This window comes from Nicotiana tomentosiformis, chromosome 8, assembly GCF_000390325.3.
Source record: "Nicotiana tomentosiformis chromosome 8, ASM39032v3, whole genome shotgun sequence".
Taxonomy (NCBI): Eukaryota; Viridiplantae; Streptophyta; class Magnoliopsida; order Solanales; family Solanaceae; genus Nicotiana; species Nicotiana tomentosiformis.
The window spans coordinates 109886517-109913813 of NC_090819.1; the positions used below are offsets into that span (position 1 = coordinate 109886517).

At 36.6% G+C, this 27297-nt stretch overlaps 1 protein-coding gene and 2 non-coding genes across 3 annotated transcripts; 2 read left to right on the top strand and 1 right to left on the bottom strand.

Annotated features, from left to right (window-relative positions):
* Positions 1-10730: 10730 nt before the first annotated feature.
* Positions 10731-11789, bottom strand: LOC104095124 (BAG family molecular chaperone regulator 6-like). Its single transcript, XM_009601169.4, has one exon. It carries the CDS (start codon positions 11787-11789, stop codon positions 10731-10733), a length of 1059 nt encoding a protein of 352 aa, XP_009599464.1.
* A 5093-nt stretch (positions 11790-16882) lies between these two features.
* LOC117276501 (small nucleolar RNA Z161/Z228) lies at positions 16883-16980 on the top strand. The gene has a single exon (XR_004506756.1). It is a non-coding gene; the product is annotated as a small nucleolar RNA Z161/Z228 (small nucleolar RNA).
* An 86-nt stretch (positions 16981-17066) lies between these two features.
* LOC117276500 (small nucleolar RNA Z105) lies at positions 17067-17139 on the top strand. Its single transcript, XR_004506755.1, has one exon. It is a non-coding gene; the product is annotated as a small nucleolar RNA Z105 (small nucleolar RNA).
* The last annotated feature ends 10158 nt before the right edge of the window (positions 17140-27297 follow it).

The window sequence follows — 27297 nt, forward strand, 5'->3', positions numbered from 1 at the left end:
AACTGGCCTAGACCTACTTCAGCGACAGAGATCCGGAGTTTCCTGGGTTTGGCAGGTTATTACCTGCAGTTTGTAGAGGGGTTTTCACCATAGCAGCCCCATTAACTAGATTGACCCAGATGGGTGCCCCATTCAGATGGTCGGATGAGTGTGAGTTAAGCTTTCAGAAGCTCAAGACTGCTTTGACTATGGCGCCAATGTTGGTGTTGCCCATAGGTTTAGGATCCTACACGGTGTATTGTGATGCATCTCATATTGGGCTCGGTGCAGTATTGATGTAAGATGGTGGGGTGATTGTATATGCGTCGCGGCAGTTGAAGATTCATGAGAAGCATTACCATGTTCATGACTTAGAGTTGGCAGCCATTGTTCATGCGCTGAAGATTTGGAGGCACTATCTTTATGGCGTGTCGTGCGAGGTATTCACGGATCATTAAAGTCTACAGTATTTGTTCAAGCAGAAGGATCTGTACTTGAAGCAAAGCAGGTGGTTGGAGCTATTGAAAGACTATGATATCACCATTTTGTATCATCCAGGGAAGGCTAATATGGTGGCCGATGCCTTTAGTAGAAAGGTTGTGAGTATGGGTAGCCTTGCGTATATTCCAGTTGGTGAGAGGCCTCTTGCTGCAGATGTTTAGGCTCTAGCCAATCAGTTCATGAGGTTAGATATTTCAAAGCCCAGTCATCTGCTAGCTTGCAAAGTTGCTCGGTCTTCCTTGTATGAGCGCATCAGAGAGAGTCAGTATGATAATCCCCATTTGCTTATCCTTAAGTATACGGTGCAGCACAGTGGTACCCAGTAGGTTACTGTTGGAGATGATGGGGTTTTGAGGATGTAGGATCGTATTTGTGTGCTTAATATGGAAGGGCTTCATGAGTTGATTCTTGAGGAGGCCCACAGTTCCCGGTATTCTATTCATCCGGGTGCTGCCAAGATGTATCAGGACTTGCGGAAGCATTATTGGTGGAGAATGATGAAGAAGGATATAGTTGCATATGTAGCTCGGTATCTAAATTGTCAGCAATTAAAGTACGAGCATCAGAAGCCCGGTGGTTTTCTTCAGAGGTTAGAGATTCCTGAGTGGAAGTGGGAGCGTATCACCATGGATTTTGTTGTTGGACTCCCACGGACTCAGAAGAAGTTCGATGAGGTATGGGTCATTATGGATAGGTTGATCAAGTCAGCACATTTCATTCCAGTGGCATTTACCTATTCTTCAGAGCTGTTAGCTGAGATCTACATCCGCGAGATCGTCTGTCTTCACGGTGTGCCCGTGTCTATCATTTCTGATCAAGATACGCACTTCACCTCGCACTTTTGGAGGGTCGTACAACGTGGGTTGGGTATGCGGGTTGAGTTGAGTACAGCATTTCATCCCCAGACGGACGGGCAGTCTGAGCGCACTATTCAGATATTGGAGGATATGCTTCGCGCTTGCTTTATGGGTTTTGGGGGTTCTTGGGATCCATTCTTGCCGCTTGCGGAGTTTTCCTACAATGACAGCTACCAGTCTAGCATTCATATGGCCCCTAATGAGGCATTATATGGGAGGCGGTGTCATTCGCCAGGTGGATGGTTCGAGCCCGGAGAGGTTCGGTTGTTGGGTACATATTTGGTTCAGGATGCCTTGGATAAGGTCAAGATTATTCAAGATCGACTTCGCACCGCTTAGTCTAGGCAGAAAAGTTATGTCGAGCATAGAGCTCATGATGTTGCATTCATGGTTGGAGAGAGGGTATTGCTCCGGTTTTCACTCATGAAGGGTGTGATGAGGTTCCGAAAGAATGGCAAGTTGATCCTTAGGTATATCGGACCCTTTGAGATTCTTGAGAGAGTAGGTGAGGTGGCCTACAAGCTCGCATTTCTACCTAGTTTATGAGCAGTCCATCCGGTGTTCCATGTTTTCATACTCCGGAAGTATCACGGTGATCCATCCCATATGTTAGATTTCAGCTGAGTCCAATTAGACAAGGATTTAACTTATGAGGAGTCGGTGGTTATTCTAGCCCGGCAGGTCCGGCAGTTGAGGTCTAAGGGTTATCCTTCAGTTCGAGTGTAGTGGAGAGGTCAACCGATCGAGGCAGCCACGTGGGAATCCGAGTTGGACATGCGGAGTAGACATTCACACCTTTTTACCGATCTAGGTACTTTTCTATGTACGTTCGAGAACGGTCATTTATTTTAGAGGTTGAGAATGTGATGACTCGATAGGTCATTTATAGTTTTACCTTTCATTTCTGTGTTCCGAGACCTCAATAGCTCTGTTTAGCCTTCCTCGATTTGCATGTGCAGTCCGTGTCCTTTTTTCCGGAAGGTTTTTATGAGAAAATTTATGAAAATGTGAAATCGTGCCTTAAAACTCATTTGAGTTGACTACAGTCAACGTTTTTATGTAAACAGATCTGGACTAGTGTTTTGACCGTCCCGATAAGTCCGTATCGTAATTTGAGACTTGGACGTATAGGAATCGAATTCGGAAGTCCTAGCTTGACTTAACATAATTTGTTGAAAACTAGAAATTTAAAGGTTTAAAAAATTTCTAAGTTTGACCGTAGGTTAACTTTTATGCCACCGGGTTTGTATTACGGTTCCAGAACTTGGTATAGGTTCATTTTATTTATGACTTGTCTGCGAAATTTGGTGCAAAATGGAGTTGATTTGACGTGATTCGGACGTTCGGTTGAAAAATTGCATGTTCTTAAGTTTCATTGAAAATTTCATTCGTTTTGGTGTCCGGTTAGTAGCTCTAGGTGTTATTTTGGTATTTTTATTGCGCGAGCGAGTTCGTATGTTATTTTTGGACTTGTGTACATATTTGGTTTGGAGCCCCGAGGGCTCGGGTGAGTATCGGACGCGTGGCGGAGTGTTGAAAGACTTAGGACTTTGATGGTTCTGGTGCACCGTGTCGCATTTGCAATAGTAGAGTGCTTCTGCCAGGTTCGCAATTGCGAAGGATGACAGCGTAGATGTGGGCTTCTTCGCATTTGCGGGGTTTGCAAATTGCGATATCTGGGCCTAGACAAAAGAGGAAAAAAACGGGATTTAGCTCATTTCTTTCAAACTCTCAACCCTAAACACCCTAGAGGTGATTTTTCCAAGATATTTTCTTTCTAAATTTATTGGTAAGCAACTTTAATCTATTTCTTTTTAATTACACATTACATTTCATAAGTTTTCAACATCAAATCTAGGATTTTCATGGTAGAAATTAGGGATTTGCATAGAATTAGGGATTTTAGACCTCGAATTGAGTTCGAATTACGAAACTAATTACATACTCGGGCTCGGAGGTGAATAGGTAAATGGGTTTTGCTCCGAATCTCGAGTTTTGACCAAGAGGGTCGGGGTTGACTTTTGTTGACTTTTTGGGAAAAATATAAAGATCTTAACTTCACGTATTGTAGTTGATTTCCCCAGTATTATTTGATGTTATTGAGTCGATTTTGGTTAGATTAGATTGGTTTGGAGGCGGATTGTAGAGGAAAGGCCCCGGTAGAGCTTTGATTTACTTGCGGAGCGAGGTAAGTGTTGGGTCTAACCTTGATTTGAGGGAATAGGAACTATTGCTACTTGTCACTTATTTCTCTCGTATTAAAATGTACATTTCTTCAATGCTTCCATGATTAATTTCCACTTGCCTCAATTGTCTTACTTGTACATTTTAATTGTCATATATTTGGCTTGCCTTGTTGCTTTGTATTAATCTTATCATTCCTTGATTTGGTACGAGGTTCCTTCATGGCTTCGCTTTTATATTTCTTTAATCGTAGATATTATTGTGATTTGAGTTGTTAAATTGATTGCACTTATTGATTTTGTTTATGGATCGGGTTGACGCTGCAACAGGTAAAATAAGGGAGGATTGATATTGATATGGTGGGATCGGGTTGCACGCCACAACGGATTTTATATATGATTTTGATATGATAAAATAAGGGAGGAATATGATCTTGATTCTGATTATATGGTGGGATCGGGTTGCGCGCCGCAACGGATATTATATATTATTATTGATACTGATATGGTGAAATAAGAGAGGATTGTCTTTGTACGGTGGGATCGGGTTGCACGTCACAACGGATAAAATAAGGGAGGATTGTGTTTGTACGGTGGGATCGGGTTGCGCGCCACAACGAATTGTGTATTTTGTATTCATTGTTGTACTGTGCTAGTTCCCGATACTTTCATACGAGATTCTGAGTACTGGTGTTTCTGATTTTACCGATTTTGAGGATTGAGTTTAATTTCATAAGTTAACTGCCTTACTTTCATGTATTCTTTTCCTGTCATTATTATTATTATGCGTACAGGTTATTGTAAGTGACCTGCCTTAGTCACTATTTCGTCGAGGTTAGGCTCGGCACTTACAGAGTATATGTTGTACTCATACTACACTCTGCACTTCTTATGCAGATTTTGGAGTCGGTCCCAGAGGCGGTCAGTAGATTGCTCAGATTGACCATCGGACGGGGACTTGAGGTACGGATGCTTGGCGTTCGCAGCCCTGAAGTCCCCTTCTACCTTATCCTAGTTGTTTATTTCTTTTCGAGCAGTTTTACTTTTATTCAGACCATTATCTATATTATTCTAGTAGCCCGTGCACTTTTGACACCAGTTCTGGGATTGTATCTAGATACTGCGGATTATCATGGTTTCCCTCACTTTATTTTAGTTTTATTTCAGTTGTTCAGATTAATTGGTATCAGTTAATTTATTTTTTGTTAAAATAGCTAAAAACTATTCTAGCGTTTGCTTGCCTAGCAAATGAAATGTTAGGCGTCATCACAGTCCCGAGGGTGGGGATTCTAGGTCATGACAAAAACTGACGTCACAACATTTCTGGAGGTGACACTTAGATAGCTACTCTATACATTATGTTGCAAAGTCATGGTAATTTGCAACACCTCTTAAGAGGCCATAAAGGATAATGGATGTTACACTGGCCATACTTAGTTTGGAAAGAAGACATTGAGGTGCTTAGCATCCTCAAAATGATAGCCATCAAAGAAATGGCGAAAGAGGGTCTCCATCAAACATGGTATATGGTTTAAGAGTAAGCTAAGACATAATTGTTGCTTACCAAATTTATCAATCTAGCACATTAGTAAAAAATGATGGTATTGAGGTAAGGATAGAGAACACTCAAGTGCCATTGTGGTATGTTAATTGCTTATATTGAGGTTCTCAAAGATCATTTCAACTCAAAAAAGATGTGTTCTATCCCATTGTAATATGTAATGTATGCTAAACATTTAGAGCTATGCTGGAATAATAAAAGTTAATCATTTTTTTCTGTAAGTGATAATTTTGGTAGCAAGAATGAGCATGAATTAAGTGGAGAAAACAGATCGAGGGTGGGGGAAAAGAAAATGAGTCTAGCGTTCCTTATGTGGGTAGATAAAAAAAAAACTGAAGAGCCATCCATTAATTACTCCTAGCCTTTCTGAGATTCCTGGTGCCTGTTGTTCTCTTGGTAAAATTGTTTCCACCTTCCCTATTTGTTTCAATTTTATTTTTACTTGTCATTCAATTGATGATCATTTTGTCATTCAATTGATGATCATTTGCTATGTAGGTGCCTTAGACTAATGCATTAATCTTGTAATGTTTTACGGGTATTAGAGATGCGATTCATCCTATATTTTATGCGTATTAGCACGAGAGATGTTCAGTATACTTATGCCATCTTTTGTGCTTATTGAATGCCCTATTATGCATATAGAAAACTTTTAGTTTGGTTATCATCTTTTATATCAATTTAGATCAGTTTTTAATATCATGGTGTTTTAATCCACTTAACGCTGGAATCAAGGGGATGTAGTATGCCAATGACGGATTCAATTGAACTCATAACTTTGGACGAGGAGTAGAATTTATATGTAAAAATATAATGAGTTCAATGCTAAAATTTTAACAGTTGAACCAATAGAATTTAAATCCGGATCCGCCTCTGATTGAAATAATGAAGATCTATGTAATTCAAAGACTTACTTCTTTCCTTGATTCTAATTTACTGTTGTTTGCACTTAAAAATGTCCAAACAATGACTTTACAATTTACTATAAGTAACTCCACAGTGAATGTGAATGACCATATATATTAAGCAGAGACTCTCTCTACTAGTATATATATATATATATATATATATATATATATATATATATATATATATATATATATATAGATGTAGCTAACCTCATAATTCATAAGAAGAGAAGCCGAATAAGACACATTCGATGATGACATTTTTAGTGCTGCGGGAAAATTACCATTTTAATTCCAGTAACTAAACCAAAGAATCACAAGGCTAAAGTCCAACATAATGAACCTCCACGGTAATAAGCTTTACATTCCAATATCTCTGTTTTTAAGTACTAGATGATGTTGCCCATGGGCCCAAAAATTTTCACTTTAATATGCTTACATGGAAAAAGTGTTGCTCCCAAATTATTTAGAAATCTTAACCAAAGTGCAAACATATAATATTATATAACAGAAACTATGTATCAACCAAAAAATCACAATTATTTTAACTGTATATACAACTACTGATACTCCAATAATATTTTCTTCTTCCAGTGCTCGTCCTTCAACACAACACAAGATTTGACTCAATATTGTTATCATCCTTTGCCGAGGTGAAGTGGAGACTGAATTTCAGCAGCAAAAAGACCTTGATCATCACCCAAATTGCTTCTTTATACTTCGACAATGTAGTGTTGCTGGTGGTAAGGGCGCAAAGCGCTCAGTCTTGTAATATGGCTCTTGTTACAATAAAATTTTCAGTAAAAGTTCTATCAAAATATAACACATTTCTTTCTTACTTTGGTTGGGGTAAGGGGTTTATATTCTTTTCCTCCCAGTAATTCTCTCTTATTATATTTCACCTGGCAAATTCTATGCACGGCTTCACCTGTAGTTATTGTCAACCTCTCAAATCCTTGTTAGTCGTGAAGGCAACCCTAATAAGAGACGATAAATTTAAGAATATCAAGAGGTAAATAAGTGACAAGAGTCTCCACATAAATGATTATGCCCACCCCCAACTGATTCCTTTTATCCTGACAAAGTCCCAGTTTGAACATACAACAAAATCTCACGTAGAAATGTTCAACAAATTACTAACAACCCCAACAGATTGCACTTATGAAAGTACCGAAGTATCATGTAATTAAGATAAGTTATGTTAAAATAAGTTGTATCTAGTACTTTGATGTGACTAATGTCGAAATGCACAGCAAAAACTGTATCTCAATGTTAATAAAATCTGAAGAGGTAAGGCACAATAAAAAATATTATCAATACCTTACACAATAGGTAATATGAAAGTCCTTTTTTAAAGTTTAAAATTTATTGGGGTAGAAATTAAGCAAAAAATGCTCCAAGTATAATGAAAAACTCTACAAAGTGAATTCAATATCAGAATACACCACTAAATACCTTGACTACCATAGTTTTATGTGTAAACTCGTCTTAATAACTCAGAAAATGAGCAGCTAGAATAGTTTCTTCTTGGGATTGAACTATATCTCCCATTTTCTTCTACCATTTCTCTTGTTCTTCTACTATTGAGTCCTTCTGTTGTCTTTCCTATGCTACCAGTCTTCCAGTGTTGTTTCTTATCCTCACATAATAAAGAAGCATTTTGTATGGTTGAGTTTATAGGTAACCCAATGCACTTTGACACTTCTGGTTCTTCTTGGTCTACCTATAATCTGTAGTAGAATATTTTCATCCACATCTTTTTATCCTATCATCTTCTTGTTGTAAGACATGGTTGCTGAGCAAATTGAGTAATTAGACACCTATATTGCATCATGTCTTAACATAGTTGTAAGGCGTCAACAAATTTCACTATAACTTCATTCTCAAGATCAGTTGTAAGGCGTCAACAAATTTCACTATAACTTCATTCTCAATATCACTTAGTTCAACAACTAGGTGCAATGTACCCCTTCTTTTACTCCTGTTAAAGATTTCTTCATAACATGGGCATCACCTTACACCAAAATTTTAAATTAGTTTCTGCCATTTTCAATGTTGAAAATGAGACTAATGTAAATCTACCGTCTAGCTAAAAATCACTTAATTATAAAAAATTTACAACCTTCTACAACAATAGTAGAAATTCAACCAGGAGATAACAATTGTCTATTGCCTAAGCTGTTCAAACTCAGAAACAAAGACGCATGAAACTCAAGTTCCACAGAGCAGGGAAAAAATATCAACAGGAGCATCAGATCTGCAATACCTTTTTCAAGTCAACTAATATCAAAGAACTTACACTTCTTCATGTGACTGAAGCTCCTAGTTAGTAGGCAAAGCCCCTTCACTTCAAAACAATCAATGTGGATTCTGGAGTGACGCCATTTGCATTTCTTTTGACTATATTGAAAGTGAAAGTTCAAGCTTTGAAGCTAATCTTCCAGCAGTCCTTTCAATTTTCCATAAGACTGCATCGTCGAGCCATAAGCGCCCTCAACCTAGTAATTTCAACATAGAGCATGAATATATGTGGTAAATTAGTAAACTATGAGCATATATTAAATTTTGAACTCATAATTTCAAAAGTTGGCAGGAAAATACTTCCAACTGTATTACCAGCATATGCAATCTAGGATATACTTGTAATTCCCTGTTTTTTAGGGCAAATACATCATCAGCTCCTCAAACGAGTTTCAATATTTCATCTGGCAACCTAAAACCTATGACCTTTTGAAAAACTTGACCTCTATGGAACATAGCAAAGGACCGCTCAAGGAAGACAGAGAAAGAGAAAGAGAAAAAGATATTGATGTCTGTAGAAGGAGCACTTTGGTGTCATGACTCAGATATCATAAAGTAATATCAAATATTCAGCCATCACATGTTGGATGGTATTTAGTTTTCTATTATCCAATATGGTAAAACTGTCGGTTAAAAAAAATCAACAAAAAAGGATGAAGTAATAACTGTATTTCAAAAATACTCATTCAGTCATTTAAGAAGTTCTTACTGGCACCAGTTGTATGGTTGGCTGGGTGTTCTATTTCTCTGCAATCATGTTGTTCGCAAGTAATCAAGACAAATAACTTTTACACAAAGTTAAAGAATTGAGCAACTGATTATTAAATACATTGAGATAGCAATGTAAAAGGAAGTGGAAGAATAAGTAGATGGTCAAATCTATGATATCGAATAAGATCATATAAGCATTAAGATCTAGTAATATGATGGAAAACCCTTACTACTGAACTTCTTTCCGAACTTGAGGTAAGTAAAATCCATTCTCAACCTCGTTGACTATTTGACAAAAAAGAAACAAATGTGAATAGTTGTAACCATATAAACATGAGTAAAAGGGCGAAATAGAGCAGAAATTCATCCAATTTGGAGATAGTGAAAGACTTACATGGACGTCTTTGGATAATTTCATCATGAACAATATTATATGTCGAATGGTCATCGTGGTTGGCTGGTTGGCTAGTGTGGACGGACGAATTGGCACTTTCACGGAGTTTGAACTCTTTGCTCTCGATAAAGCAAATCAGTTATTTTAATGACCTGCAATAATTAATTCAGTGAATAGAAAACACTTCGATGAAGCTCAATACTAATTTAAGTTCAAGAACTCAAATCACCCGATGGGACAAAAACATAACCAAAACAAAGATACAAATTACAAGCTACAGAAGCACTATTGGTCCATGTAGCAGATACATGGTTAAAAGATGGATTGTAACTTTTAGTAACTTATCAGATTCTCAAACATATTCTATGCTACATACACAGTTTGCCTTGGCAAAATTGAGCCAGTAATTACATCAAGTATAGCCAGACTTCAATTCATCATCTTGCAAAGTGTCTATTCTGAAGAATTCCAAGAGAATCAAAATCTTCTAATCAATAACTGGTTGGATGGGAATTGTCCACTGGCTATAGAAAAACTTATTCATTTATTGCGCAGAGGAGAAACTCATGGCAAGATGGAGTTTTACGGGAGTATAAAGATTAAACACAATTGAGTGGTCAACGACATAACCGAACCAACACGTAAATGCAGCATGTTTGCCTATAAACGCCTTTTTTCAAATCAAACAAGTAGACACCTGATCCTCACTTTCTGCAAAATAATAAGGTAAATCGTAGTTGAAAGGCATGGAAATAAGAAAACCCAAATAAAAACAGGAATACACAGCAACATGCATAAATTGTAGCATATAAGAAGTGACAAAATTGAAGAAAACACCTTTCCATCGAGCTCGCAGATTGGAAGCGAATATGGTATAAGAATCGTTCATTTTATTCGACAAACTTGAAGAAACAAAACTAAACTATGCGGGAAATGTAACTTTGGGAGTTTCCCCTCTTAATCACAGAGCAAGTAAAGTCAACCAAACTATTACCGGAGAAAGCAAATAACAGCAATTTAGACTACAAATATAGACCTTTCTTGAATAAATAACCGAAAAAATAAAATAAAACAAACAGAAAGGCCAATGCGCAGTGTGCAAACTAACCAGTTCACAGTTGTAGTGAAGAAGAACCCAACCAAAGAATTTGTCAATCTATCAATTTCTCTAATTTCAGCAAGAGACACGTCGCACTACAGACATAGGTAGATAGGAAAGAGCAGAAGATTAGAACAAGACAAAAAAAGACAAAATCAACGAATTGCTCATTAGAAATACTAAGTCACTGGAAACACTCTCAAACAAGATTGGCTCGGCTTCTGCCAGAGCAGTTTTTAAGCAGTATGCCTCTTTTTCTTTGTCTTTGCCTTCAACTTATCACATAGGAAAGCTTTCTCTAATTGCGTCACCCTCTGCGCCAGTGAATTCAGCATCAGCGTTTGCATTTCGTTTCTCTGGCACAGCTCATTCATCATTCTCATCATCTTCTCATTCTCTTCCACCATTTTCTCCATCAACTCTCTGTTTTTTCTACTCTCATTTTCCCCATGTAACCTTGCTTCATTCTCCTCCTCATCAATTCCTTCAATCACATCTCCTACTTCGCCTCTTTCCACACTTACCTCCGGCAACTCATCAGACTTCTCTGCATCGCATTCGCCCTCTACTTGTGTTTTCTCATCTTTCTTCCTACAATTCAATGCTGCTTGATTTTCTGCTTCCACACTCTGCTCCAATAGATCAGAAACTTCACTCTGACATGTCGATTTTTCATTTTCGTCCTGATCTCCTGTAGAATGGGGGATGTCTTCGGTCTGATTGACCAATCTAGGGACTTCATCGGAATCGTTGTATTTATTCTCCTCTTCGACTGCAATTTGATTACCTGCGGAAACAATAAAGTCAATTTTCTCTTGCAAAGAGATTGCCTTTTTAATCACAGCCTTTCTGCAGTCCCTAACACCGGAATCAACTCCACGAACGGAATCCAATTTCAAAAGCAGAGACATCAGCGTCTCATTTACCCGCAACCTCTCCCTTTCGTCTCTCCGAATCAACTCCGCCATTTCGCCGCACAAAATCTTGCGCTCAATTTCGTCCACCTCTTTTCCTATTGATATAATTTTCTTCAAGCTTTTTCTCACTAAAAACCCTCTGAATACCTTCTGAATCCTTAAGGCGAATACGGACTGGTCCGGCTTAGGTTCCTGAGTCTTCAAGGATGAAACGGGCCGCTCAGGATCCGAACCGACGAAGTGGACCGGAATCTGAACAACTGGCTTAATACCGATAGTATTTTGATGTATTGGCCGCACGGGTATTCCTCTCATGTTTGAGGAATAGCGAGGGCGAGTCGGCTGGGACCAATAGCTTCCGTAGAATGGGCTTTCCATTGTTAACTTTGTTGATATTCTTCTGATAGCTAAAGAGATTAGTAGTGTTTTACGATGAGAGAAGCGGGGAGGTTTTCTGCTATTTATGTGTTTGCAGGGAAACTGAATTGAATGTTCCAGAAGTTTCAGGAGTTCTCTTTAGACGGCATGGAAATATCTTAGCTATCGCAGTAGTGATGTAGAATGTTCCTCAAACTGTTGGACCGCAATCAACTTTAAGCTTTGAAAAAGTAATACAGTACTTAGTTGGCGGGCGTTTGGACATAAGAATTGTAAAATTTTGGGAAAACGTGGAAAAAGAAATTCTAAAATATTATTTGAAAATTAAAGTTGTGTTTGGATATGAATATAATTCGGATTATTTATAAATTTTTGTGAGTGATCTGAAGTGAAAATTTTTAAAAAATAGCTTTTTAGAGTTTTTCAAATTTTTAAAAAATTTTGAAATTTATTTTCAAGTAAAAATCAAAAATTTCATGGTCATACACTGATTTCAAAAAAAAAAAGTGAAAACAAAATTCAAAAAAAAAAATTTTTTAATGGCCAAACGGCCCTTAGTATATATAAAATAGTGAATTTATCGCGGTACAATGATAAAATTAAATAATCTATTATAAATTAAGTAGAGATAGAAAAATAAAATATTTACTAACAAAATGGTCCAATTTTTTTTTAAAAAATTACAATAAGTTGACGCTATAGAAATTGATCAAAAGGAAATCTAATTATCTTTTTGGATTGAGGACCCTGTGAAACTTAGTACCGGTATAATATTAGCATTCACAGTTGTCATTCATCATGAAAAAACTCATTATTATTAAAAATCAATTGGAAAACTGAATAGACAATACGAAAATATTCGCATATCTTAATTAAATAAACTGTGAATATTTAACTCTCATACCCTTATTATTATGTTAAAAATTGTATAGTAACAACTAAAACTCATGGGAGGAAGATCCTTATTTATGAGCATATATAATAATTTATTGAATAACTTTCTCATAATTTCAAATGGCTACAATGTAATTGTTGTTTACCCGGAATATATTACAGTTGAATTTGTTCGTGATTTCTACACAGATGAATCAATTTGATCCCATAAGATAATGGATCAGTCAATTTTGATGTAAGATACTTAGCTCAAATGTATATAAAATGATAAATATGGAGAGCCCGGGGACATAGTTTCCGGGCACGATGATAATAAGAACAACAAGCTAGAAAGAGAAAAATAGTATCAGGATGTTATTTTAGAATGTGTCTTTTGATATCCAGAAAATCGTGTCTTACAATGACAGTTGAGCTTTTTAATCTATAACTCAGTGGGCATAATGGTCGGGCCCACCACTAATGACAATTATTAAAATGTGATAATGGAAGCCTAACGATAAACATAAATGCCCAATTTTCTGTAATGAGTCGTTACCCTTTAATGCTATGGAATATTCTTCATTAAATATTACCGGGCGCAGCATGCTTAATGCCTTTATGGACTTGCCTTTCTCGGTGACACACAAGGTATATGTGCCCGATTTTTCGTCCTCCTGGCTTCGATTCCACGTGTCCCCTTCTTTAATGGCCACGTACCATAACATAATTTACCCAATACAGATAGTCCCCCTACTTTTTGGTGACATAACTTTGTGTTACCGGAAAGTTGGTGAGAATCTTCTTTTGGCGGGAATTACTATAATTCATTTTGAAGGTTACTAACGATTTATTAGACACCAGTCTCTCCGCATTTAATGCCTTGAACACGCGTCCTCACATGATTTAGCACGCCTTTTTCCGGTTATCGAGGTAATTGGAGCCAAGTATTTTAGCCGCCCAAAATTTTTACCTATACGTATCGACTCCCTTTTTCCTTTAGGTTTCACCAGTTGCTTGAACTTCCAACCTGCATCCCTGTTTTACATCTCTTCTCTAATTTCTTCCAAACACATAACTTTTTCTTCCCCTCTTCTAATGTCTTCTTCATCTAAACGTTCTGGTTTTTCAAAGAATAAGAACAAAAACGAAGATTCTGCTCCTCCAATAGTGAGTTTCATAATCTCCAAAAAGGCCTAATACTTTGAAGGATTTGGTGGAGAAATTTCCCACTGATAACCCCCGTACATAGGGCGGTTAGCAGGTATCCATCTTCCATTCGTCCTTTCAGTATCCCCACTGTGAAGGAAGACTGCTGCTGCCCAAATTTGGACATCATTGCTCCCGACCTATCGGAGCGAGTGACCCTTCCCAGAGAGGGTTTCACATATTTTTACACGTACCCTTTTACCTTGGGCACGTTCTCTTTGAGTGGGGAGCTTGATTCCGTGATAGCGGAATTTTGTCTTCGCTACTAGGTATGTCTGGCACAGGTAAGCCCCTCTGTATGGAGGACGGTTGCATGCCTTCGGCGCTTGTGCTTTAAAACCAGAGAAGAGCCGACCCTGGCTCACATGATGAATCTGTACTCCCCCAAGATCTTCCGGGGGAGATGATAAATCTTTGCAAGCGTGGTCACCATACTTTGATTTTTAGAATGGATGATGACAATGACCGAGGGTGAGTGGAACGGTTTGTTGCAGTTGCTTCCGGTGACATTATTCCAACAGCTGCCTCATCCTTTCCGGTTGCTTGGAACCGTTCCCGTAAGTTTCTTTGAATACATTCTCCCTCCCTAAATGTGTTTTTTACGCATGTATTGATCTTTCAACTTCTGTATGTTATAGCGACCTGATGGGTTCCACCGGTGGTAGAAGGCTTGGACCGGTGGGTCAAAAAGATCTTCGACATTACCACGCCCGAAATCCGCTTGTGGAAAGAACTGTCTATCAAATACAAGTGGAAGGCCAAAACTCATGGTAACTATAATTTGCTTTGCTTTGTTTTTGTATATATGGAATATGACTGAATCTCCTGTCTTGTTTGTCAAATTAGGTCTTCCCCCGGGCTCAGTCGAGATCCCTAAAGAGGATGTTTTGGCCGACCCTGCTGATGCGGCGAGGCTACTCCAGGAAGCGCTTGCTCGAACGGGTGCCGCCGGGTCTACTCCGGGCACAAATATTTCCTCACATAGTCCCCGGCTAGAGAACAAGCAACCAAAAATAAGGCGTTCTTCTGCGGCCGGGGAGAAGAATAAGAGGGCAAAGGTTGATGCCCCAGAATTATCCCAGGTGGCGACGTTGGTCGGTCCTCCTTCCGGCCGATCATAGACAGTGTCGTGATTGATGATGAAGAAGCTAGTGATGAGGGAGCTTCTCTTCATAGAAGACAATGATCCTTATCCTCTCAACATGATGCTCAACCTGTTGATGCAGTCATATCCATCGAGGATGATGTCTCGGCACTTTGGGGAGAGTTTGATTTGGTGAAAAATGCCAACTCCCGTTCTCGGGCCCTAATCGTTGTGCTCGGTACTGCGAGGCAGAGTACCGGGTCCTTGTCGTCCTTGGTTGGTGAGCACCCAACAACCAGTGCTGCCTTCGATGCAGCCATTTTCCGTTCTTCTCCTTTACCAGCTTTGTCACCACCTTCTTCGCCACCAGCAGCTGCTACATCTTTTCCATCTTCATCCTCATTTCCCCCAACAACATCATCTCCAACGGTTGTACCTGGCTGTGCTGAAGGCGTTCTTCTTCCCCAGTCTCCTGTTCATGGGAATTTGGAGTAAAATTATGCTACCCCTTCTAAAGATCCTCAAAGGAGGAGAAATGTTACCTTCTCGATCTCTACTGGGTGCAACCTTCTTTCCCGGCCGGTGGAGCTTGCGAATTACCTGAAGCCCTTGGCTTCATAGAAGGATTGGGAAAAAGATTCAGATACTCTCGAGGGAGTGTTTGTTGAACACTGCCATGCATAATGCCGCAACGGTATATTTCTGTCTTTCTCTGCTATTTTCCAGCTTCTGACTTAGTGCATTTTAAATTTTTACCTCTTCTTATCTTGCAGGCCAATTTTCTTGCTTCCGAGGGCCTATAAAGGTTAATCCGCGAGAAGGAGGAACTCTCTTCTGAACGGGATCACCTTTTGGCAGAAAGTGACCGGATTGTTCTTCGCCTCTCGGAGCTGGAAACCAGGGCCACTGAGGCCGATGTTTTGGAAGCCCGTTTGCAGCAAAGTGAGCAAGAAGCGGTGATCCTTAGCCAGGAAGTTGGGCTGCTGAGGGACGGTTTTGATGAAGTCAAGGCTAAATGGGCTGAAGTCCAAAATGTCATTCTTACTGCCAATGATCGTGAGGCTGCTGCTGCTAAAGGGGTAACTAATTTAGAAGCAACTTTGAATTCTAAGGTCGAATAACTTGCTGCCGCGGGGACGAGACATGCCTGGTTGAAGGAGAAGTATAAGAAAACTATCGACCACAACAGGCTGTATAGTTTAATTGTCCATGATTTTGATGTCAGTCTCCGATCTGCTAGGTCCGCTCGGGACAATCTTTCTGCAGAGATCGCTCAACTCAAAGAAGAACTCAAGCGCCGAGAGGCTCCTCTCGTTGTTGAAAAAACTTACACCATGTACATTATGAGGAGAAAGACATTGGAAGGAGCCAAAGCTTGCATTTTTTATATTGATGCCTAAATTGGTAAGGCACGCGAGCTTGAGTTGGCTGCAAAGAAAGGACTCCCAGTGCGGTCTGATGCTCCAGGTTCTTCTGATTCTGATTTCGAGATTTCGGACACTGAAAAGCAGCAGAGATTGCATATGAACGAGCTAGGGATTCTTTTATAAAGCTGTTATACTTTTTATGTCCTCCTCTCACCCCTCCTCCCCCCCCCCGCCCCAAAACCCCAAATTATACTCCCTTGTATTAGTGTAGGTGCAGGTGGGCTTTGTCTTTTGGGCTTAATGTACTATACCATGATCCATAACGAACCACCAGTTAAAGCCCAATAGGAAACATCCGTTGAGGTTAAACCCTATTGACACGACGTTCCTACCCTTATAAATAAGTTCCCATCCTCTGTTTCTTTCGTGGCGCTCTTAAACCCTGAAAGCTTATTCTAATGTAAATTAGTGTAGATTTTTGCTGTTCTAAAGTTTCATTACGTCTTCAATGCTTTCATTTATGTATTTTTCTAATGTTAAGAGTATTTTTGGTAAATCAGTTAAAGCCAAATGATGATTTTTTGGATTAATTCTCACGACGGTCGTCTGAGGCACCTTTTGGTGTCGAAATTGATGTAAAGATCCAAATTTTCTGATGGGTTCTTCTTCTTGTGAAAAAATGTTTTATTTAAAAAGTTGCTGATTTAGCTTTTAAAGATATTCAATTGTTTTGGTTTGATGGGGCAAGCATAATGATGATGATGTTATAATTATCCGATTTATTTCATGAAAGGAATTACTAACCTCCTACTCATTCTGAATGCTTGCTCTTATTTACGCTGACCCCTTTAACCTCTCGAATTTGAAAAAAAAAATCCCTTTTTCTCTTTTGGAGTAGATACATGAATGTCCACATTTTTTTTTAATTTTCGGGGTATTTACAAGGTCCATATTTTTTTTTAATTTTCGGGGTATTTACAAGAAACAGATCTGGATATAGAGGAAACATATTGTTTGGATTTGATTGATTTAATAATAATTTTTTTGTCAACGCGATGATAAATCTGATGTTTACTACTAGTTAATACATGTTATGCATTTTAAAATATTAGTTTCTCGACAGCGATGCACATATGCTAAGTAATGTACTAAGTCATGTAGTACCTCAAATTTATAATATTATTATTATTTCAATAAAGTTTTAAGTATATACTTATACCTGAAAAAATAAAACTACAAATTATGTGAAAGATCAATATATCTTCTAAACCTATGACCATGAACAATCAAATATATGTTCCTTTTGTGTGGCTTAATTGCTTTGTCATTACTAAGACTTGTGTTATCAGATTATAACATGCTTCATATTACATAATTATTAATATCAATAGCTGATATCTAAATTTATGAAAATCGTGAATACTTTAGCTGAACATATATTAACATAGAATTCACTTACACCTATAGTATAGATTGTGTTGACCTCCTTTTATTGAGTAATTATTTTTGTATAAATATAGATAGATAATTTATGAAATCTAAATAAGAATAAAAACACTAGAAGAATTATCGATTAAAATGACGATGGTACGAATATAAATCAAATTTAGAATATTATACCAGCACAAGTTTCTCTTTTATATTAAAAAAAAATACTAAAATAGATATTTTGATTGGTACACCAGCAGTAATACTTTTTGACAAATACAACTTCAAAATCAGATCAGTTCAAAGTTCATTTACATGTAAAAGAAAGGCCGCTAATTTATTTTTAATTTTAATTTTTTTATTAATTATTGGATGTTGATCTTTATTATTTCATCTTCTTCCTTCGTATCATTGCTAATTTTTCTTAATAAAACTCCTACTTGAATTTTCACTATCACATCAATTTTGACAAGAAAAGTGAATTATTTCTCTTTACTAATACCAACTCGAGATAGTACTTAGATTCTTGCTACTGCAGCACTAAAAAATAGTCCATATGTTAGAAATATTTATTTTTAAAAAAACTTAATTGACTTGTCTTCTTTTGATTAAAGTATTCTCAACCTGTTAATATACTAAAATTTCTATAAATAACATTTTGGCCTTCTCAGAGATAGATTGGAATGTATTGACATGAAAACCTAGCAAAAATATTTTGTAGTATCAAAAAGTATATCATGAATACGACATCTCCATCACAAACTTCAAGCCTTAAACAGTATTTAAAACATTATAAATAAACAAATTAATATTTTTTCCGTGAAAAGGGCGAAGAATTTTTTATGCATCCGTCTCCCTTCGTGTAGCTTTTATAAACTCCCGTAAACTTAGCAGCACTGGACCTAATCTTTGGACGACATTTGAACTTCCTTCTAAATTATCAGACTTCTTATGTTTCTGAAGATCTTTTTCTTTGAAATTGATAATTGTCTAGTTTTTTTTGTTCAGTAACAGTTTTCCATCAGTAAAAGTTCTTCCCATATTTTCTACTATAATCAGATAAACCCATACACTCTAGGCTACATCTGCTTCTGAGTATAATGAGAATGCGAGAAGAAAGAGCATAAATTGCTAGGCAACTTGCTTTGAATCATTACTAATAGAATAGACAGTGAAGGAAAGAGATCTAACTAATGCATGATACATATATAAATGTTATGTGATGATACTTTTGTTGAAATTGGCAAAAGTCCCACATCGGTGGATGACAACTTTGAATGAGAATTTCACCCTATAAAAGGAGGCCTAATGTTTAAGATTTAAACACACCTCTCATTTGCCTTTTTATCTTCTTAAGGTATTTGTATCTTCTCTCTTTAGTATTATTTCACTTGTAATTTTGGAGTGGAATAAAATATTGATTGTGTCCGAGGAAGTAGGTAAAATTGACCGAACCTCGTAAATTCTGGTGTTCTTTTATTGTTGTCTTATTGTCTTGTTTATTATTTAGTGGTTGTCATAATTTTTGGTATAGTAGTTGTGACTCATTCACACTATATACATTTGGCTTCCGCAACAATTGGTATCAAAGCCAAGGTACTGTCTAAGTATGCTCTGTGGTTGCAACATAGTCTGATCTTCCACATTAGAAAAGATCTATCTTGGTAACTGAGTCAAGGTTCTGTCTGAGTATGCTCTGTGGTTGCAGCTTAGTCTGATCTTCCACACCAGAAAGAAAATAATCTTGATTTGTGTCGTCAGCTACTAAATAATATTTGTGTCAAAATGGGAGACAGTAAACAAGAAGAATCTATATCAAGTGTCAATAATACGTCATCGTTGGCATCTTCGCTTATGACAAGAATTGTGTCAAATGCGAAATTTGCAGTAGAAATTTTTGACGGGTCAGGACATTTTGGGATGTGGCAAGGCGAGATTCTAGATGTTCTTTTTCAACAAGGGCTAGATCTTGCCATTGAAGAAAAGAAGCCAGATGTTATTGGAGAAGAAGATTGGAAAATTATCAATCGTGTTGCTTGCGGTACCATTCGATCCTACCTTGCTAGAGAGCAGAAATATTCATACACAGAGAAAACTTCTGCAAGTAAATTATGAAAAGCACTGGGGGATAAATTTTTGAAGAAAAACAGTCAAAATAAATTGTACATGAAGAAGAGACTGTTTCGCTTCACCTATGTTCCTGGTACCACAATGAATGAATATATCACCAGTTTCAATAAGTTGGTCACATATTTGCAAAATATGGATGCAATTTTTGATGATGGTGACTTGGCCTTGATGTTGTTGGGGTCACTTCCTAATGAGTATGAGCACCTTGAAACTACTCTACTCCATGGAAATGACGAAATTTCTCTCAGAGAAGTTTGTTCGGCTTTGTACATCTATGAACAAAGAAAGGGAGAAAAACAGAAGGGCGGAGAAGGAGAAGCACTAATTGTGAGGGGTCGTCCTCAAAATCAAACGAGGACTAAGAAGGGAAGATCCAAGTCGAGATCTAGACCCAGCAAAGATGAATGTGCTTTTTGTCGAGAAAAGGGGCACTGAAAGAAAGACTGTCCGAAGTTGAAGAATAAGGCCAGACATAACAATGGAAAGGCCATTATGGATTCAAATGTAGCTGATTGTGATGATTCGGACTTCTCATTAGTTACAACAGAGTTATCAACATCATCAGACATATGGTTGATGGACTCGGCTTGTAGCTATCATATGTGTCCCAACAAGGACTGGTTCGTGAATTTTCAAGAAGGAGAATATGGAGTCATCCACACAGCGGATAACAGCCATCTTACCTCATATGACATTGGTTCAATAAGATTAAGGAGCCATGATGGAATGATCAGAACATTAACAGATGTTCGATATGTACCGGGTTTTAAGAAGAATCTCATCTCTGTGGGAGCCCTAGAATCAAAAGGGTTCAAAATCATTGCAGAAAATAGAGTGATGAGAATATGCTCCGGTGCACTAGTGGTAATGAAGGCCAATCGGAAGAATAATAACATGTACTGCTATCGTGGTAGCACAGTTATTGGGACAACAATAGTGACATCCAGTGATGACAAATAGGCAGAAGCAACCAGGCTATGGCACATGCGCTTGGGACATGCTGGAGGGAAATCCTTGAAAGCTCTATCTAATCAAGGATTGTTAAAAGGCGTAAAGACTTGCAACTTGGAGTTTTGCGAGCATTGTGTCAAAGGGAAACAGACAAGGGTTAAATTTGGTACAGCGATCCATAATACTAAAGGCATTTTGGATTATGTACACTCTGATGTTTGGGGTGCTTCCAAAACACCTTCATTGGGTGGGAAGCACTATTTTATAACCTTTGTTGATGATTTTTCCCGAAGAGTGTGGGTGTATACAATGAAGAGGAAAGATGAAGTGTTGGGAATTTTTCTCAAATGGAAAATGATGGTGGAGAATCAAACAGGCAGGAGGATCAAGTGTATTCGCACAGACAATGGAGGTGAATACAAAAATGATCATTTCAATAAGGTCTGTGAAAATGATGGCATCGTCCGATATTTCACTTTCAGACATACACCACAACAGAATGGAGTGGCAGAACGTATGAACCGGACTTTACTGGAGAAGGTACGGTGTATGTTGTCCAATGCTGGCTTGGGCAAAGAATTTTGGGCTGAGGCAATTACATATGCATGCCACCTCATTAATCGTCTACCATCTGCTGCTATTGATGGCAAGACACCATTTGAAAAATGGTATGGAAAACCTGCTGTAGATTATGATTCTTTGCACGTGTTTGGCTCAATTGCATACTATCATGTGAAAGAGTCAAAATTGGATCCGAAAGTAAAGAAGGCTATATTTATGGGGATTACTTCTGGAGTCAAAGGATACCGCTTATGGTGTCCAGAGATAAGGAATATTATATTCAGCAGAGATGTTACCTTTGATGAATCTGCCATAACAGATAAGGTGACAGTTGAAGATGTCAAACAAACTGGTGGTGCATCAAAGCAGGTGGAGTTTGAGGGAAAATTTATTTTTCCTACACAAGAAGCAGAGGAGGAAACTCATGAAGATTACCCTCTGGAAGAAGAGCCAGTAGAAAGGGAGATTCCAACTCAGGAATCTCGACAACAACTTGAATTAATAGCAACCAGCAGGCCAAAAAGGACAATAACGAAACCTGTTCATCTCATAGAGACGGTTGTTTGTGCAACCTCAATTGTAGCTGATGGTGTTCCTACCACTTATAAAGACGCAATCCAAAGTTCAGAAGAAGATAAGTGGAGGATTGCCATGAATGAAGAAATGCAGTCCCTTCATCAGAATCATACATGAAAATTGGCCAATCTCCCGAAGGGAAAGAAAGCAATTGGGTGCAAATGGGTATTTGCAAAGAAAGAAGGATTTCCTAACCAAGAAGATGTTCGCTACAAAGCAAGATTGGTGGCCAAAGGATATGCTCAAAAGGAGAGAATTGATTACAATGAAGTATTTTCTCCAGTTGTAAAACATTCCTCCATTAGAATTATGTTGGCTTTGGTAGCACAGTTGGATTTGGAACTAGTTCATATGGATGTAAAAACTGTGTTTTTACATGGAAACTTGGAGGAGGAAATCTACATGACTCAGCCAGAAGGATTCAAAGTTGCTGGAAAAAAAATATGGTATGCAAACTTGAAAAATCGTTGTACGGATTGAAACAATCTTCTAGACAATGGTACAAGCGATTTGACAAGTTTATGTTGCAGCAAGGGTACAAGAGAAGCAAATACGATCATTGTGCATATTTGCGCAAACTTAATGATGGTTCCTTTGTATATCTTCTCCTATATGTTGATGATATGTTGATAACTTCCAAGAATTCAGAAGAAATTGATAAGTTGAAGATTCAACTAAAGGAGGATTTCGAGATGAAGGATCTGGGTGAGGCAAAGAAAATTCTTGGCATGGAGATAATAAGAGATAGACGTTCAAAGAAACTCTGTTTATCTCAGAAAGAATATTTGAAGAGAGTACTACAACGTTTTGGCATAGATAAGAAGACTAAGCCAATTAGTACGCCACTTGCTCCCCATTTTAAGCTAAGTACTACTATGTCGCCAAAGGATGAAACTGAACAGGAGTATATGTCAAGGGTACCATACGCAAATGTTGTTGGTAGCTTGATGTATGCAATGGTTTGTACGAGACCTGACATTTCACAAGCCGTTGGAGTTATTAGCAGATATATGCATAATCCAGGAAAGGAGCATTGGCAAGCTGTGAAATGGATTCTACGGTATATTCATAGTACTGTAGATGTTGGGTTAGTTTTTGAGCAGGAAGACAATCGGTCTGTAGTTGGATATTGTGACTCAGATTTTGCGGGTGATCTAGACAAACGAAGGTCAACTACTAGTTATGTGTTTACTTTTGCAAAGGCACCAGTTAGTTGGAAGTCTACTTTGCAGTCAACAGTTGCTTTGTCTACAACAGAGGCAGAGTACATGACTATTACAGAGGCTGTGAAGGAGGCAATTTGGCTTCAGGGGTTGCTAAAGGAGCTTGGTATTGAACAAAAAAATATTACAATTTTTTGTGATAGTCAAAGTGCTATTCAATTAGCGAAGAACCAAGTTTATCATGCAAGGACGAAGCACATTGATGTTCGGTATCATTTCGTACGAGAAATCATAGAAGAAGGTAGAGTCACGGTGAAGAAAATTCATACTACGGAGAACCCTGCTGATATGCTGACAAAAGTGGTGACTGCGGTCAAGTTTCAACATTGTTTGGATTTGATCAACATTGTTGAACACTAAAGATTGAAGATGAAGACACAATCAAAATTTGTTATTGAGAGAAAATTGAAGATGTGGAATTTTGCCAAGGTGGAGATTTGTTGAAATTGGCAAAAGTCCCACATCGGTGGATGGCAATTTTGAATGAGAATTTCACCCTATAAAAGGAGGCCTAATGTTTAGGATTTAAACACACCTCTCATTTGCCTTTTTATCTTCTTAAGGCATTTGTATCTTCTCTCTTTAGTATTATTTCACTTGTAATTTTGGAGTGGAATAAAATATTAATTGTGTCCGAGGAAGTAGGCAAAATTGGCCGAACCTCGTAAATTCTGGTGTTCTTTTATTGTTGTCTTATTGTCTTGTTTATTATTTAGTGGTTGTCATAATTTTTGGTATAGTAATTGTGACTCATTCACACTATATACATTTGGCTTCCGCAACAACTTTTTCATCTTTGAATTAATATATTTTTCGGAATAACGAAAAGATTAAGATGATGAGACGCTAATGTTATGAGTATAATTAAAAGAAGCAAGGGAGTGCCGCTAATTGAGAAATGAGTGTCGGGTTTGTAACTACATGCCAATCAGCCTTCTAAATTATCCCATGTAATTATTGCTGATGATGACCCAAAAGAGATAATTGTGCCTTATAATATTTCATCCCATGATGACAAGAACTTTGAAATAGAACATAGAAACGTACTGTTTGGAACAATAGTAACCTATTATGAAGGTGTTGTGTCCCTTCAAACAAATTTGTTACTTTAATTTAATTTTCTTCTAAGTAGTTGTTGGCTAGCTGTTTAGGACAGAAAATTTTCGGGACATTAGTATTTGTTCCGAAGGATTACATCCCTTCAAATAAATTTGCTGCTTTTATTTAATTTTTTATAAGCGGGTAATTAGATTTTTTAAAAGGGTAAATATGTAATTTGACTTTTAACTTTAAGAGTTCATGCTTTTAATATAATACTAGTCTCTCGTCACGTGCGTTGTACGTGTATCCCGAGAAGACGTCAAGCATAATTTATGTGTGAAAATTCACTAAAATTGTAACAAATAATAATATGAACCCATAACTTTTAAAACATAATAGGTTCAATAAAACAAACAAACAACAATACTAATCTAGTGTAATCCACAAGTGAATAGATTCAATGCTAAAATCTTAAAGATTGAAACCCATAGAATTTAAATCTTGGATCCGCCTTTGATCTCAAGTTATTTAGTACAAAATATTTAAAAACACACGAGTAATTTAGTACAAAACTTTAAGAAAACCATGAGTCATTTAGTACAATTTGTTTTTAAAAACCATCATATAAGATTATTAAAATATGTTTTTGAGCAATAAAATAAAAACTAAAGAATAATATATAAATTCACATTATAAAAATCATATAATATATGATCCTTGATTAGTGATTTAGTAGTTGAGGTTAAAAATGATTGGATGCCATTAGTTCGTATGAATATGAAGAACTAAACTATTTAGATGCATATGTTATTGTATAATTGATTTGACACGTGTGCTCCTAAAAATAATATTATATGGCAAATAAAAAACTTAATTATTCTAATTTTTTTATATTTAAGTTATGAAAATATTAGCTTCCTTGGCTTCTTGCTTGTCGTGAAAGCCAATAATTTCAAACAACATGCTCTTCGTATATATGCTATATACAACGAAAGAAATATTCAAAAGGATAATAAATAATTATACATGAAAAACGCAAGCTTATGCACTTCATCAGATCATCAGATTATTTGTTAAGTATACACCAGAAACACAATAAAATTAATATACATGACATAGTCCTCAACTACACACTCGGTCAAACTGTTCATGCTTCTTTGAGACTTGGGAATATTTTTTTAAAAAAAATACTATTCAAGAACACTAATAGTCACAGTACTGTTCCAATTAGAAATCAAATAATTGCATTCTAAATAAATCATAGGAGTACTTAAGAATTTTCGTGTTCTAATATCTTAAAACGTGCATGTATGAGATATGTGAATAGTGAGGTAATGGAGTACAAATTTAAGAATATTATCCTATTTAGATCTTGCTCAATATTTTTATTACATATACATATAGTTCAATTAATTGAACAACAACTGAAGGGGTTAACATGTAGCCAATAAGTGTGACTTTTTAAATATCATGATCTTACTTTCCAAGAGATGCTATCAAGAGCTTGGATCTTGTTACAGAGATGGATTTTATCCACAAAATAAATAAAAAAATAATTTAAGTTATTTTTTCAACAAATATTTTGATTTTTTATGGAGGTAAATAATCGGACAAATAAAGTATGTGTGCATAAAAATACCATGAGGCCATCGGTTTATACAACACTTCAGCTCCTTATTAGGAAGATGGATATACAATAGTCACTGCACAAAAACATATATCACACACATAAAATAACGCTATTTAGGCGTTAATATGAGAATCAACACTATAGGAAAAAAAAGGAAAATAACATATAAAGTGAAGTAGATGGGTCAAGGATTATGAATAAAGAGAAAAAAATGAACCCAACTTTTGCCAACTAACTCATAACAAATCTCTATGACTTCAGTGCATTATCGGCGTTAGGTCCTAAATAGTCGTAGGAATGACTGTTCAAATACTACGCATTTTACCTTTACATATGAACCTGGTCTATAATTGAGATTAAATTTAACTTTTCAAATTACTTTTCTATCTTATGAGATTAACTAAGGAAATAAAAGCATTGAGTTTAGAAATTATAAATTATACATGCATATGAAACTGGTCTATAACTTTTCAAATTGTTAACCTTTTGAGAGTAACCAAGAAAATTATGTGTGTGTTGAAAGTAATAATCCAAAGAGAAAGAGAGACAAAAAGGTAAAGTTATCGAGTAGGAATCGATTGGAATGGAGCCCAACGTTCATAGTCGAAACCAGATTGTAGATGGTATGTTGGAAAAACTGATAAATAAGTAAATTGAGGAGTGAAAAAGCTGATATTCATGAATTTATAATTACTGTTATAAGGTGAAAGAGTTAACTATTCAATGCACATTTTAAAGACTGATATTAATCGATAGTGGAAGATGAAAGTTATTCTAAATTTAATAGATTACAATAAATGACATTAACTTTAGAAACATATTTGTCAATTTTTCAAATCAAAACAATCTGTTAACATTTTATATTTAATATACGTACTATACATTTATTATATATTGAAATGTAAATTTACATTTTAGTAAATTTGATGGACATTTTCATATTTCAACTTTAGACTTAGTAGTCCTATTTAATTAATTAGATTTTTAATTAGATTTTAATTTAGTGTAGGGGTAAAATGGTAATCTAACTTTGGAGGTAGGAGCTTCCCACTCTTAGTATAATATGATAGATATAGTAAAATATTTCGAAAAATCTTACTAATTCTAATAGATTAATATAGGTGAAACTATTTTTTATTTTTCTTTAATAATCATGTAAAGTAAGAAAAAAATCAAGAATTTTGATCTCTTTAATATATAGAAATAAATATTTGAAAAATTCGTTGAAGAAACTTCGTATTGAATGAGAGTTTCTAATATTTGAAGAGGATTAATACATTATCCTTATTCTAAAAGGTCAGAGACGGAGTGTACTCTAATTTTAGAACAACGTCAAAGTTTCTTTTATTTAAGAAAGCAAAAATATTAATTGGAATATGCGATAGTGAAATATGCTGCAAATAAACCCAAACTCCATCAAACCAAATATAAATTGGTT